This window comes from Sander vitreus, chromosome 10 (genome assembly GCF_031162955.1).
Source record: "Sander vitreus isolate 19-12246 chromosome 10, sanVit1, whole genome shotgun sequence".
Classification (NCBI taxonomy): Eukaryota; Metazoa; Chordata; class Actinopteri; order Perciformes; family Percidae; genus Sander; species Sander vitreus.
The window spans coordinates 16,735,420-16,751,784 of NC_135864.1; the positions used below are offsets into that span (position 1 = coordinate 16,735,420).

General features: G+C 38.4%; 1 protein-coding gene across 3 annotated transcripts; it reads right to left on the reverse strand.

Moving 5' to 3' along the window:
* Nucleotides 1-984: 984 nt before the first annotated feature.
* Nucleotides 985-15,303, reverse strand: stx3b (syntaxin 3b). Of its 3 annotated transcripts, XM_078260545.1 has the most exons (11): nucleotides 14,929-15,303; nucleotides 7,304-7,378; nucleotides 7,118-7,217; nucleotides 6,606-6,680; nucleotides 6,359-6,429; nucleotides 5,632-5,740; nucleotides 5,468-5,541; nucleotides 4,605-4,739; nucleotides 3,712-3,822; nucleotides 1,624-1,743; nucleotides 1,184-1,274 (listed from the first exon to the last, which is right to left on the reverse strand). In XM_078260545.1, exons 1-10 carry the CDS (start codon nucleotides 14,956-14,958, stop codon nucleotides 1,654-1,656), a joined length of 870 nt encoding a protein of 289 aa, XP_078116671.1. In that variant the 5' UTR covers nucleotides 14,959-15,303; the 3' UTR covers nucleotides 1,184-1,274; nucleotides 1,624-1,653. The 3 variants fall into 3 exon arrangements, with proteins under 3 accessions (XP_078116672.1, XP_078116671.1, XP_078116673.1); XM_078260546.1 differs by lacking the exon at nucleotides 1,624-1,743 and having other exon boundaries at nucleotides 985-1,274; XM_078260547.1 differs by lacking the exons at nucleotides 1,184-1,274; nucleotides 1,624-1,743 and adding an exon at nucleotides 4,337-4,404.
* Nucleotides 15,304-16,365: the final 1,062 nt, after the last annotated feature.

Below are 16,365 nucleotides of genomic sequence, written 5' to 3' on the forward strand. Positions count from 1 at the left end.
GACCCGTATACAAAAAAATATGCCAGCAAATGCATATCACACCAGTAAGGAGCCACCAGTCAGGGAGGCTTTACTGTAGGTTAGTTAGAGTGTCTACTTACACTATATCCTTATGTGCGACTTAATTAGCAATGTCATCAATACGTATAATAAATATAATACTTTTACTTACTTATTAGACTATTCGGGCACTGAAATTGAAATAGTCTTACTACCCGACTCTCTTTGGCAATAAAACATCATTTTAAAAGGGGAGACAATCATGTCTATATATAGTATGTAGAAGGTCAAGATGGCTAACATTGTTACAAACTTAGCAGAAATACAAAACAAATATGAGGCATTTCTCAAAGTGTTTGGATAATCTTAAAGCAATGAATGCATGTTTATCATATATCGTTTGCATATCTTCGCTCCACCTGGCCATGAAATGTGTTTCTGTAAGCACCATCCTTCATATTTAAAATTAGAACCACTGGGCTCTACAAACTAAAGAGTCACACCCAAAGTGAGCACACCCATCCTCTTCAAGTTAAAGAACTGAGCCATATTCAGGGCTAGATATATCGACTACACACAAAATAATAATTATTCACATGATCATCTGATCTTAATTACAGAAATAGAGACATAGTTTAAAATATGAAAGTGCTGGAACACCTCCCAAAACCAACAAAATCCCAATACAGTGAACATACAGTAGCTCACTTTTCAATCACAAAATGTGTCAAGGCTCATGAAGGCAAGGATTAATGATAAGGGAGATGATGTGCTTCTACAAGGCTTCACAAAAGGTCCCACTTACTGGACGTTAAAATCAGTTTCAGATGACGAACAATTCCAGGCTGATTCTTTGGCATTGTAGATTGGACAGTGAAAGGTTTAGTGACATTATGATCAGTTATTTTTCAATTCTCTTTTCCCCTCCGCAGAGATACAACAGGTATTGTACCTCATGTCAGCTTCAGTTTCATTTCCTCATTTGCAGCAGAACATCCTCAAACTGTCCAAGCCACCCGAGGGAGTCAAACAGATCCTTACAGACCAGGAAGGACAGTTCTGGACAAAGGTTTTGTTGTTGTACATCTGCGGGTTAAATATGATCATATCCATATGGAGTGATCAGAATCAATTTTTTGCTGAAGGAGGATACGATGGAGTGGATGATGAATAAACCGATAATGCCGGCAGTCCTGTTATAGTGTCTGGGTGAGGATGATGATGAGGATGATGAGAACAACCACAGCACAGACTACACCAATTATGATCATCTTCTACAGAGAGGGAGACAGAGAGAGAATATTGTTAATGATGGGGAACAAGAGCATTGAAAGGAGCCCACAGACCAAACACCAGCTGAAACTGTAACTCACTTCTAGCATTGCTTTGTTTGTTCAGCATTAACTAGAAGCACGTGCTGAAGAATAGGAGAAAAACACACACCCAACAACTTCAAATACACACAAACACATCTCGAGTAAGCCCTGTGGATAGAGACACACACACACACACACACACACACACCCCCCCCCGAGGGAAAAGAGCGTGCAAACCCTTTCACAAAGCATGCTTCATAACCACCCATTGAGGCACTACAGAGCTTATTTGCTTTGAGTTACTCACCCTTAGCTCTCCTTTTATTCAAATAGCTCATCAGCTTCCCTTCAATCCCACTGACAACCCGATTATGAGAGCTAGAATGGCCAGCAAAACCAGCACAACCACCACTATTATCACCATTTTCTGTTGGGAACAACCAAGTACATACAGCTCCATCAGGACCATTCTCAGTGGGAAACAACAATAAGTACTGTAAATCCTTCATTTGTGCAACAACTATGGAATCTACTACTGTAAGTCATATAGTTTGTGTATGGCAACAATGGCAGTATCAAATTTCCTAAATTCTCCTTGTAGCTTGGTAACCATACAAACTCAGTGCACCAATCTTGGTAAAGTCTAAACCAGTTAAACCAGTTTGGTCTTGGTGCAACAGTGTTGATTTTATGTTAAAGCATGTGTGTGAAAACATAGGTTAACAGCTTAAATCTAATGAGCAATATCTTCAAACAGGCAAAACCAAAGAATAATGCAGTAGCAATGAACCAACTGTAAACAAAAGACAAAAATAAGGTTAAAGGTGAAGAGAAAGACAAAGAGAGAGATGAGTGTGGAAGCTGTCAGTGTTTTTTGTGTGTGTGTGTGTTGTGTGTGTGTGTGTGTGTGTGTGTGTGTGTGCGTGCGTGCGCGCGTGTGTGTGTGTGTGTGTGTGTGTGTGTGTGTGTGGTCTTGGTTTTCAAAGCACAGGGGTCCACATGCCACAGGGTGGTTGAGGTTCAGGAACAGAGCAGGTAGGAGGGTTATGGGTCATCACAAGTCATCACAGGTCAGGATTAAGGTGAAGATCAGGGGTCTTGATGGTGGGGATGGTCTACATGTTGTCAGGCAAGTTTCCCAAAAGCATCTCTGTGATAAAGAGGAATTCCAGTTCTTTCCATATTTCATAATATAACTGAACTTTAAGAGAGACAACAGTGGGTTAGGTACCGGTGTCATTATGAAAAGCGATCCAGGAAGCACAGTTGAGTAACAGATTCATGAGTTTGAAGGGTTATCATATGCTAAAATACTGAACAGCGGAACAATAATAACAATAATCATTTAATCGTTTGTTGCGATTATCGCAAGGTAAACCTTAGAAATACAGCATTATTATTACAAAGTAATGCACCAGGAACATGTGCTTGCTTGTATTTGATTGGCCGACACTGTGCCTAACAAATTAACGTTGCATTGCGTTGCTGCAAAAGTTGAGCCAGGACAACCCTGCGATTTTGCTTACCTTTGCAAAAAAAAAATCACTGAGGGTGGCTGTAATTTTTCATGCTGTGTTGTTTGTTCTATGTCGGAACCATTGTTGACACGTGTATGAGCTATGATAGTGGAGTCTCATGCGTAGATGAAGCCTGAGCAATAACCATTAACCACTGCTCAACACTGTCAGGAAGCATCTTTGACATCCCAGGTGTACGTTTCGATTGGCTCAAGTTGATCGGAATAACATGGATTAAATCACCTAATCATATTCTAACACAAGGCCAGGCTTGTGAACTCTGACTACATCTTTGTCCTGTGGCACCAAATTTAGTCCATTTAATTTTTCCTATTTCTCTCTTATTTGTACTGCTTGTAAAGCAAAAAAACAACAACCTTGTATTTAAATTTGAATATGCATTGATCTCAGGGTCATCGCTGTTCCATTGTAAAACGATAAAATAAAACTATTTCCGTTGCTTTTGGGAAACCTGACTGCTCCTTCTCCAGACTGTGGTCACTCACACGACGAGCTTCTTGCTGAAACTTTGCAGCTTTTTTAGTGTCTGCTACAGCCCGCTCCACAAAGCCCACTGACTGGTCCATGTTGCTCTCAATCCTGTCAATCATTCCACCCTAACATGGGGCCACGGCGTCAGAGGTGGCGAAAAGCAACAAAAGAAGTTAAATAAAACAACGAGAGAGAGAGAGAAACAAAAAAGCGAAGCACAGAATGCAGCAGTTGTTTGTGATTGGTGATGTGTCTGCAGGCCGAGGGAGTACAATCTGTATGAACACTGTGTGGTTTGAATGTATCAAAGTGTGTCCAGAAAATAGGCAGAAAAAAGGAAGTCGTCACCAGCAGACTGGTGCAGCAGTTGGCTGAAATAGCATTACCTTGCGTGCTTTGGTCTGATGCCTTACAGCTTTTTTGGTCTGTTCCTTAGCCACTGTTATGTGGTCCACTGCCTTGGATACATTCTGCTCTATGTTGTCAACTATGTCACCCTGAAAAACACACAACAAGATACAGAGCAACACTTTATGAGCAGAAGAACAGTATAGTCTATTGGTTTAAATACACAGTAATACATTGAGTTTCAGGTGCATTAGAAGTACATTTCTTTTCATTGTCAAAACCTCTACTGTTACTAAAGTGTCAGCTTCAATAATGACTCCATGAGTTTTGTTTTCAATGTCAGGGAGAAGCATCCATATTTATGTTAACGCAGAAATTTATTTTGGAACAACAAACCTCTTCAAACTAAAAGCTGGAAATAAAAAAGGTTAAGAAAACAAAGTTTCGTGGGAAAATCACACAATACAAAACAGCAGAAGCGTGGCCCTTACCTCAAAAAAGCCTTTCCCTCAGAAAGCATGGTTTAAGCAGTAAGAAATATGTGGTTAGACTTATGTACGCATATACACACAGTGACTGACTAATCAACAATATGTGTTTGTATACATTCTAGTGTGAAGTCTGCTCTCATGTCTACAATGATGCTTTATTTGTACATCTTACGATTGGGTGACGAGATGGAGGTGGCAGTGGCAGAAGACAGTAAAGAGAAGAATAAGAAAGGCATGGAGCTGGAAAAGAGGAAACAGATGCAGATTGATAGTAAGACCACAGTGGAGACAGGAAGAGAGATAAACAAGAGAAAAAGTCAGGATTGAACACAAAGCCATGGGAAAAGGTTCAGAATGAGTGAACGAATGAATGAAATAGACGAGAAGTTCCTAAAGTAATTGACGGGTGGATGAAATGATGGGAAAGTGGAGGAGTGTACCTGGCTCTCCACCAGCATTGCAATGTCTACAAACATATCGTGCAGCTCCTTGATGCTACTTTCCAGACGGACAATGTCTTTGTGTCTGGCTTCAATCTCACTCAGGGCTTGTTTAGAGACCCCAGCGTCCACAATCTGTGGAGAGGAGAGGTTTATTGTTACTACTCAGGACCAGTTCAGACAACATGCACACACAAGAAGGTCTTGATGAAGATACAGTACGTCCCTGTGTCACATTTAGTTTTTCGTCTTTATTTCCTTTGCATGTGGCCGATAGAGATTGGCTATGATCTGGTTAAGTTTGCATCTCAAACAGAAGTAAGTGAAAATTAATGCATCTCACGGTGATGCAGAGAAAAGTGCTACTTTAAAAGGAAATGACAGTTCATTTTATAAAACCTGGCTACAAGTGTAAGCTCAAGAAGAAGTTTAGATATATTGGGGGCGGCTGTGGCTCAGTAGGTAACTTCCGGTGGTAACCCACCTCAGAAAACTAGTGAAATGTTTAAATGTGTTTTAAAAATCATAACTGATTAATGCTGTATCACTGTGCTGAGTTACCCTTTCTATTTACGTCTATGGTCAGGTTTGCACAGCTTTTAAAAGGCATGTGAGACATTAGGTTGTTATCAAAAGTTGAGTTGTGTATCCTTGTGTAAGAAATTCTTCCCAAACTATACTAGAAACATTCACCTCCTCAGCAAAGAAGGCATAGAGAGGCTTTCCCACGTGGTTGTCTGATCAGTTGAGACCCAGTGGTGCTCATTTTCTCAGCTGTTTCAAGCAACTCAAAAAAAATGCACAGACAGACAGACAGACAGACAGACAGAGACACACACACACACACACACACACACACTTACCCCTGCAGTAAACACAGCAGCATTGCCACTCTCCAACATCTCCTCCAGTTCCTCATCTGTTGTTGCTTTTCCAGCTGGACAGAAAAAGGAAAGGACAGAAAAGGAAAAAGTTAACCACGAAGAACATTGTGGAACCATCATAAGACTTTATGGCCGTCACTCACTGATCTCTAGTTGTCTCTGAATACGTCCTTTACTCCTCTCCCTGAAGTCCACCTGGGCTTCATTATACTTTGTCATTACCTCCACAAACTTCCTGGACAGCACTGCATGCTGGGAGACAACAGGGGGAAAAATGAGTTAGTACAGAAGTAATGTTGGTGGATGTACTGGCAATTTGTCTCAAATCAGACATAAACTTCAGGAACAAGACGCATATTTGACAAATGAAAAACTTTTTTTTTTTTTTTTTCAATGTCAAAGAGAAACAAACTTTTGCTCATGTTAAAAATAATAACTAGAAGCACACTCTGAGAGCACAGACATTTGCCAAGCATGCCCTATCTCACAATGTTAATGCAGTGTGAATTTTCCCAGTCGGGTTCTCATTTTTCCAATTATTCCGACACCATATGAATGCAGCACAAACGCCCTATCACCCAATGAAAGTGAAAAATAAGTTGTGTGTCTGCCCCGTGTGTCGGATCCACTCCAAAATGTAACGGGTTCTTCCTTGGCCCACGCTACACCCTTTCACCTACATACATGTAGGCCTTTAGTTTTTTCTTCTCTTGTGTTCAATGTTTTGAATATATTGTAGAGTTTTAGTATTCATTTAATGCTTTGGCAGTGATGTATCCATATATGGTCATGCAAATACATGTAAGCCTGTTGAATTTGAATTTTAGAAAAAAAAGAATCGAAGAATAACTTCAGATGGACATTATTTACCTGTGATTTACGTATTCGCATGTCAGCCGACACCCTCTCCTGCTCCTCTGCCTCCAGATTCCTCTCAATGGCTGGGAAGCAATCCAAACTACTGATTTATGATTCAGCTTAAAATCAACTTCACATCACATCAGTGTTTAATTTTTCAGCAACATTGACATTGACTTGTGTGTGTGTGTGTGTGTGTGTGTGTGTGTGTGTGTGTGTGTGTGTGTGTGTGTGCGTGTGTGCGTGTGCGCACACTCACTCTTGAGTTTGTTTCTTGCATTGTTGGCCATTTTCTTTATGTCATTGGTGATTGCCTCCAAATCATCCTGTGTTTCTAGAAAAGGAAGAGACGTGGAAATAAACAGCTGGGAGTGTTAGCAATGGGGTCAGAGAAACACACTTATTGCAAGTACAAATTGATGCAAAAACTGATAAATGTTTTCAAATCAAGATAACAAATAAATCATGCTAGGCAAAGTTCCTTTTCTGAATTTTCAAACTAGTGCAGCAAAAAAATTGACATATGAATTAATGTTGCTTTGAAAAAAGGTTTTGAATGACTGGGTACAACGATACAGCATACGGACTCAAATTCTAGTGAAAATTGGCTTTTTTTAGTTCCTTTTAACAAAAGTATTTTTTAACTCAATTTGTAAATAAGGTTAGGGGAGAAAAAATACCCTTAATATGACTCTAAGTAAGTGGGGTGAAGTGAATACAATAGCAGAAGAGAGAAAAAGGAGCAGGTACAGGAAGAAGCTAGTATCTCACTCTGATCTGATGTGGGAGCAGACAGGATGACCGAGAAAAGCTTTTTGACTTCCGCCACGTTCTCATCAATTTTATCAATACTGCTCCTGATGTCCTCAATCTGAAACAAACACACACACCATTAATATCAAACGTATGCAAATGACAAAAGAAGTACAACCTCCAATTACTGACATTAACACTGACCTGACAGAAGAATTCGTCCATGAAGGCTGCGTTGTCCATAGCAATCTCCACCTCGTCATCATCTTGATCACACGTCTAACAGAATAAAAGTAAAAGCTGTATCAGACTAGTACTACATGTTTTCAGCTGGCCAGAGATAACGTGTGATGGGTATTACACGCTTGGCTAAAGCTCAAAGTATAACGCATGTCAACACCACAGGATTAAAGGTAAATTCTGATGTTCAATGTGTTCACCAGGGTAAAAACAGAAAAGCAGGCACCTCTCTGTGCCTGTCCACTATTTATTATTCATTCTTCTATTTATTTTAATTCTATTTAAATCCTATCGATATGGGTCTTTTTTTATATAACCTTGTGTTTCTTTTAATTCTTGTTTTAATGCCTTTTTAGGTTGTATGCAAAGCACATAAATGCACAATATGAAATGTTCTGCCGCTAGGGGTCTCAATCAAACAAAAGACAAAAGACGAAGTTTGGTGATCCAGACGTCTGATGACTGGAATCCTTCATCCGGTTAGAATATAAAAACAAGATCTAGAAAGTGTATCTTAAAAATGTGGCTTAAAACTGGGTAAAAGTCCATTTATGGCAGCTTCTGGCAGACAACTACAACGCTGACGCATGGTCAAAGGGGATACGACACCACTGACAGGCGACGGTGACAAAATTATACAGACCATTACCTTGAATAAAATTACGATTTCTCTGGGTTTGAACATTGTTGAAAAACATTTGGGATAATACACAACACAAAAAAAATATCTAAACATCGGCCTAGTCGTTTTTAGACATTTTAATGCGGTAGAGTTACATATTACAACTTTAAATCATATGGTTGTTGAAAGGTGCTCTACAAACAAACTTGCCTTTAGAGACAACTATACTGACCTTTTTACTTTCAGTGCTGCTTAGCCTGGATAAATATGCCAAATAAATGCACCTTATGTTGTTAACAATTACACAGACATCCTGTTAAACAAACTAACCTCAGGCCAAAACATGACTCCAAACCATCTGTTTGAATCTCATTCACAGCCCTGTCTGTGTCCATCAGACAGCCTGTGTTCCTGATGGTTTCTGTGTCATTTGATACTTTGTGAACGCCCTATTTCCATTATAAGGCTAGGTATCAATTCAAGTTCTGATACTGGTGCTAATACAAAGCCTGAGTTCCAGTATTCGAGACATAAAAAAAACAATACATTTTTTAAATATGTTACTTTGAGGAACTGTGTCCACATTCAAAAGCAAACTCAAAACCTTTTTATTCTCTCAGGCATTTGTTTAATTACAGTGTGTGTGTGTGTGTGTGTGTGTGTGTGTGTGTGTGTGTGTGTGTGTGTGTGTGTAAAATTGTATAGTTGCACTGTCTTGCTTATTTTTGTTGATTGTCTTGTTGTGTATTATTATTGCCATTCATGCTTTGTTTTAATGTAAATGTTGTATTTTGTTTTATGTGAAGCACTTACATGTAATAAAAGGTGCTATACAAATAAAATTGACATCGACATTGAATGTTAACCCATTTTTTAATGATTATTTTTGTATGTATGTATGTATGTATGTATGTATGTATGTATGTATGTATGTATGTATGTATGTATGTATGTATGTATAAAAAGGAAGGAATCTCTGTCTGTGAGTGTGTCTGTCAAATATCTGGAGAACCATCTATGTGATCTACTTCACACTTGGCGGGTCATGTCAAATTTGGTGCAGCTTGGACTTGCGACACGTTCTATATATCAATAAATTGATGGAGTCAACAAATGAAGTTGACAAGAAGATTAAAGCAGGTCATGAACCACACGCAGGCTGCACAGTCTCGCTCAGCTGGTGTCTTTATTAGCAGAAGTCCATTCACAAAAACATAACGCAGCTCTAATTTTTTTTTAAATAAAAAGGACTTCACCATATTTTCTATAATCGGTCCAAGCATCTCCTGTAAATCAGCGAACACATATATTAAGGTATTCACCCCTCTTCTCACCAGATCAAACAAACTTGTGAACTTTAGAGGTGCTGGCAGATTTTATTACCAATGCACAGAGCCAGGAAAGCTGTTTCCCCCTGTTCCCAGTCTTTATGCTAAGCTAAGCTAAGTGACTGTTGGCTGTGGCTTCATATTTACAGTACAGGCATGAGAGTGGTATCAACCTTCTCATATCACTCTCAACAAGAAAGAAAATAATTCCTGAAATCAACTATTCCTTTAATTCTGTCTCAGCACTGACCAAGAAATTTGCCCATATTAAAGACAAGTCAAAATTAGCTAAATTATTATTCTTCAAAATCAGGAAATTATAGAATCAAAGAACAGGAATAAGTCAAAGAACAAGTAAATAAAACTAAGAATCTGATCAAACATTCAATGCCAACGTTTAATACTTGACCGTTTTTGATACTGTGCCATATGGATGCATTTCAGTGAGCACTCATAAATATTGAGATCTCATACCCAGCTCCAAGTCTAAAAATCATAACCACAATTAATACGTTCAAAATTAATAACATTGTTATGATCATCTTACAATGGCATTTTCATAGGCCAATACTTGTGACTGAATTCTGATATTTTGTGAAAATACTGGCCAAAAATACTAAGTAATTCTCCAGAAATGTATTTCTTGTCAGGGTGGAAAAAGCCACTTACTAATGAAACTGCTTCCTGGTTATCAGCTCAGCGTAATATTGGTCTGACCCTAATCAGCCTACACCCAATAAATTACATCAGAAAGTTTCACTCTACTGAAGTCACAAGGTAGAGTCAGTAAACACAGGGCAGTGCCAGAGGTTGGCCACAAAGAGCTCAGCACTGCTGGTGAATATTTACACGGTGAACGACTAGGGCCGGGCTCCAGGAACAGACTTAAAGAAACCACGGCTAAGGCACAGTGTAAACAGACATCATAGGGCCCTGCTGTGACGGTGTTAGGTGGAGGAAATAAGACTGAAACAATGAGTGGAAGGGGACAGTAAGCTCACTATGATCCCTCCCTTTTAAATACTTCTGCATTTTACAAACAAATGTGACAAATGTGTTTCCACTGAACACCTACCGAGTGTTGCTAACTAAACTCTTGACACATAGCAGGTTGTGTTTTTTGTGTGGTAATGGGTGACAGAGATTTTGAATACTTGACACTTGACTTTCCTGCAGAAAGTCAGCCTGGATCAAAGTCAAGGCATGGAAAATTAAAGCTGACATACCTGTCGACTTCCCTGCTCTCTCATATCACATATGACTCAGTTCAATCTCTAAACTAGTAATATGAATAGATATCGATATTACACTTCATTTACACAGCACTGAAATAACTCTGTAACTTCAATTATTCTTGAACTTTCAAATGAAGTTACACTGTACCGTGGTTTCTAAGTAATACAATGCACAATACAATAACTATAAAAGGAACTTGGAGCTAGAGCTGTAACAGTTAGCCTAGCTGATTAATGGAGTAGTCAGTTGGCAGGAAAATTAATCGCAATCTATCTTAATAATTGATTAATGGCGTAAGTCATTTTTTAAGCAAAATTGCCAAAACATGGCTGTAGCTTCTTAAATGGGAATTATTTTCTGTTTTTCTTTGTCATTTGATAGTAAACTGTTTTTTCCCCCCGAGTTTTGGACGGTTGATCAAATAAAACAAGTAATACATTGTCTTGGGCTGTGGATCTCATAATTTTATAAACAAAATGATTCAATGATCAATCAATAATCAAAATAACTGCCAGTTGCAGCCCTACTTGGAACTTCCATTTAAGCAACAGCACATCGTTCTGTTGAAATGCTGGGTTTTAGACGGTCTTTAACCTTCTACCCCCTCAAATAAAATTTGAATTGCAAATGTAGCCATTTGGTTCAGGCACAGAGTTCCCTGGACACACGTACATTGCTTGTTTTTAAACCTCTTCATGAGTTATTTATCAAACATACAGCTGTAGCCCTCTGACCTTAACATTATGCTCCCTCACAAATCATTTCTGCAGCAGCGAGATAAGAACAAGCACTCACTTCCTTCCAGTGTCCAAGTCACTTTCTCGTCATATGACTGAACCTGGAGGCCCCTATTACTTGGTAGAAGGCTTGAGACTAGCTTTATAATTTTGGATCAAATGTTACTCATAATACATAAACCTTTTATTGTTTCTTTCCACTACATGGGGGTTGCTAGTTCTTTAATGCACAGTGCAAGCCTTCATGATGTAGTGTGAGATATCTAATGTTTAAAAGCCATGTGTGTATTGTGGAAATCATTCACATCAACCAGTAATTTACAGCATTTTCTGCAACATTGTCTAATAACACCCATCCATCAAATTAGATTTTTTTTATGAAACTCAACAAAAATGCTATAATCTTTTGTTTAGTTACATGAAGATTGTGTAATCATGGAATAAAAATAAGAAAAATAGAGCAAACGCTACACATGAGTGCATAGGCGATTGATATGTTAGGTTGGCTGTTGTCTTGTTCCTTTTATTCAAATCACTTAATTACGCTTGTTCTGCATACAAAGCACCATATGTCATGTTGCATAACTCGGCTCAATAAGGCAATGACTAGAGAAAGGTTTTACAGTGAAGCAGACATAGTGATCCTCTGCCTCTTGAACACAACAAACTGACTAGCTCTCTTAACAGAGTTTCATTGGTTGGTTCAGTGTTGTACTGGTCTTTCTGGAAAGTCAGATCAAATGTGCAAAAGAGTAAAGGTGAACAAACCAATGGCTATAACAATAAAGCACTAAAAACCACATGTACTGGCATGTACAAAAATTGAGCTCATCCTATCAGCCTCTGCACACTATGGCAAAATACATGTTGAGCATACATTCATACAAGCATAATAACTAAAATTAAAAAAAGCCTAAAGTGATCTGTATAATTTAGTATCATGTACAAAACTAAGCACACACAATGCAGCAAGTTTGACTCCAGTCACGGCCACATTGCATGTCCAACCCCTCCATCGCTACCTTTCCTGTGACTGTCATCTTAAAGAAACTGGGAGGTGATTAAGTGTCAGACTTTGTCTCTGAGAATCATAAATAACGAAACACTACTGCACAATACACTTTACCTTGAGGTTGAGAAATTAGAGAGCTAAGAAAGATGAGGGTATACAAAGTCTAAACTGAGCTCATATAGAATAAGAAAAATGTGAACACTTTTAGAGATGCGACAATTAGTCAATTAATCAATCAGTCGATTGACAGTGAAATAATCGGCAGCTATCTTGATACATTGAGTTGGTTGGACAAAACAAGCAAGGCTTTAGTAAATTGTGATCATTATTTTCCAATCTCTTTTGGACATTTTATAGACCAACCTACAAATCGAGAATATACTCTGCAGATGTATCAATTAATAATAAAAATAATTGTTAGTTGAAGCCCAATGCACTAGATTTCCCCACGGATGATTTAGAAAATGAGCCACTAACTACAACAGCAGCAGGACAGGGACCTTAGGTCAGATTTACAGCAGCATGGTGACAGAATCCAAAATACTTCATCAGGACTTGTGTTAATGCAACGCTAAAATCTGACGAGGGATTTAAAAACTCCACGTGTCACAGAAGAAGCCATGCAAGTTCAGTTACAGTTTTCCCCATTCGTTATGCTGCTATCTGAGCCAGGTAGGGAAGCAATGTAACAACAGTAGCCCACCGGGCCTGCAGGGCCTGTGAGGAAACACAGAGCTGAAGAGGATATGGCTTTGACTAAAAAAAATACCATGAGGGAAATACAAAAAACTGCTGTCAAGTTAACATTGGCCTTCAAATAAATATATCAAACATGGCTACAGTATCAATTTATGTTATTGGTATTTTTTTAAATTGCCTGAGCAAGCTCTACAAAAAGGATTTTTAATGTTGTATGTCCTTCCTCATTGTTATTATTTTTTCTTGTATTTTATAGTGCCTGGATTGCCGTGCTGTTTGTCCTGTTTCTTCCCCAATTGACCAAGAGCACACAGTTTTGATCTACGGATGAATACACAGAGCAACCAGTCATCTTGTTTTCCTTTAACCGGAACACCACACGGTATTTAAGCTATCACATATGACCATAGCTCCAGGTGAAACTACAATTCAGCATTTCTCCTGTTTTGACACACACACACACACACACACACACACACACACACACACACACACACACACAGTCTAGATTACTGCCAGAAATTTACACATTATATAGGAAACTCAAGGAGGAAAATAAAGGCGGTGAGTGAATGGGGATAAAGAAGAAAGATAAAGAAAAAGAGGAGTTACAGGTGTTAACAAATACCGTCAACCTTCCAACAAATGACAGGCCCACTTCACTTGCTATCTGTAGGCTACTTCCTTACCCTGAAAAGAAGCGAGCTGTGTGAGATTACAGACGCCTGGGGGGATACCGCACATTAAACACAGCAAATATTTGGCCAGCAGTTACAGGTAGCTATGACAACACATCCCGACTTGGGTTAGGCCTACAACTGGATCAAGGCCTCATCCCCATGGGCAGCAATTGTATTCACTGTTATTCACTCAATTTTGAATAGGGAAAATATAAATACAATGGATGGTTGCTGCTGTAAAAGATTTGTAATCTGGCCGTGATGGCTAAAAACAAAAAGGTAGGCTATAGAGGATTGTGGTTGAATCTATCCCATTTGTAGCTCCTGTATCCAGTTTAAAAAACTCTCTTATTTGACTATAATGAATATGTTTAATATATTAACATGACTGCAAGTGACACATATTTCACTGTTATTGTTGATTAATCACTTTATAAAAATCCATCCAAATTTCCCACAGTGCAAGGTGACATCTTGAAATTGCTTCTTTTGGTCTCGCAAACAGTCCCAAACCCAGCGATTTTTAAGACCTCGATATAAAACAGAGAAATGCAGCGAATCATCACATTTGAGACGATGGGACCAGAGTATTTTGACAAGTTTTACATGGTCAATTACTTCAAAGTTGAATCGGTTATCAACATCATAGTCAAATAATTTTCGAATTAATTGAATAATCGACTAATCTTTTCATCTTTAATAGCAACAGTCAATGTCAATGGAAGCAGAATGATTCATCTGTTGTCAGACTGCCCAATGCTAAGGCAGAGTATATGGTGTAGCCTATATCTTCATCATATTTAAAAGAGCACCAATTTAAATATACACCTTTTAAAATGACATCTGGCGATACAGTTCAACTAATAACAATGACAGTATATAATTAATACGGTCTGGCTTCTATATTACAATTAATTGTCACACCATACAACATAATGCATGTAAAAAAAATAAAAACGGAAAATAAAACCTGTAGGACTAAATCACCTGTGCCTAACATCCCTATATTAATTCACTTTCCAACCTGCAGTGTTATTACTTCCATCATATGAGTAATTATCATCATGGTCATCAACATGCTAGGCTACGCTATTGGGTTAAATGATTATGTGTCAAGTGTTCAAGATAAAGTGGAAATAGTAAAAAATAAAATGTGTTTAATCTTAACCTCTCATTTCTTCCTAGAAGAAACGTTTCCAGAGGGCCATTAAAGTGTACAGAGAGACAATAGGCTACTGGAAAAAAAGACGTTAACATTTCCTGGACACTACTTACCGCTTTAAGTTGCTCCAATCGGTCCTTCATGTTTTACACGGTTAATTTAACACCTTTAAACCAAAGAGATTACCACAATATTGTTTTAAATGGCTCAAAAACTAGTCCCAATCTCTGAATTCCTCAACCAGCTGGCAAACTAGATGTCCGAAAGAAACCCACCGCCGCCAGGAAGAAAAACAATTAAAGTCCCCAAAAGTCTTGACAGAGGTGTCTGAGAACACGACTTTTCTGAAAAGAGGAGTCTTTCCGTCGTTTTTCCATACAATATGGCTGCTGTGTTTTTTCTTTGCTAAATCTCCTCGCCCAGGGGATTAAAACAACAGTTGTGTAGAGCCGTTTAATCTGTCTCTCCGCTGGCCACCAGTAATCATTCTAAAACGCACTTTTCTGGCTCACGCATGCGCAGACAAGCCAATGTCCTCTGAGCTGAAGCCACGCCTGAGCCACCTGCACCAGTGATGCATTCAGGTGTTGTTGGGATGAGACCTATCTTTAACTACTTCACTGATTAGAACAACTTAAACATCGACCTGCCCAGGGAAAACAGATGAACATGCCCATTAAATCTGGCACATTGACAGATGAATGCAATGTACACTGTCCCTGATTTGAAAATTGGATCTTCAAAAATGATCTTGGGGTACACATTACTGCACTGTCTTCTCTTTTACTGTTTTTTTTTTAATTCATGAAAATATAACAACAATAAAAACAAAAGTCATACAAAAACAGATTATAGATTTAATAGATTAAATACTAATAGATTAGTTTTAATTTAATTAAACAACATCAACTATACCATTGTGTTATCGCTTTAAACTCAGCCAAACAGTTTTTACAAATTTGAGCAAACTCATGATGATAACGGTTCAGATAACGGTTTTTTTATATATATATATAAATGCATTTTAATAGAAAACCTAGGCAAACTAAGTTGTGTACAACCCAAATGCACGTTTTATTTGAGCCTGACGGGGTTGGTATCCTTTTAAATATATGTATACCTCTTTGCTATAATGAGGGGGCCTTGTTCTCAGTTAAGTCCATAAAGTAACGTTTCATTACAGCTTGTTACTGAGTGGGAACTGGCTGCTGTTTCTTTTCCAGTTATTACCTAATTGGTTAAAAAGATTGTAAGTCTAATGAAATTGTGGAATACTTGGGTTAGGGTTAGTTGCAATATCGAGGATGTATGACATAGCTGTATTCTAACCCTGATGCGTGTAGTAACCCCTGGTTAGAAGGCACACGTCACAATGAATGTGCAGAGTAAAACTATTACGTAATGCTGTTGAGATCGTCCACCCAGCTATGAATGAAAGAACATGTCTAACACCTGGTGGCCATCAGTGTGTTATGCAGGTTACAATAACAGTCCCTTTTATGATTGGAAATACCTTTTTAAATCTTTTCATACGGTGATATATTAAAACT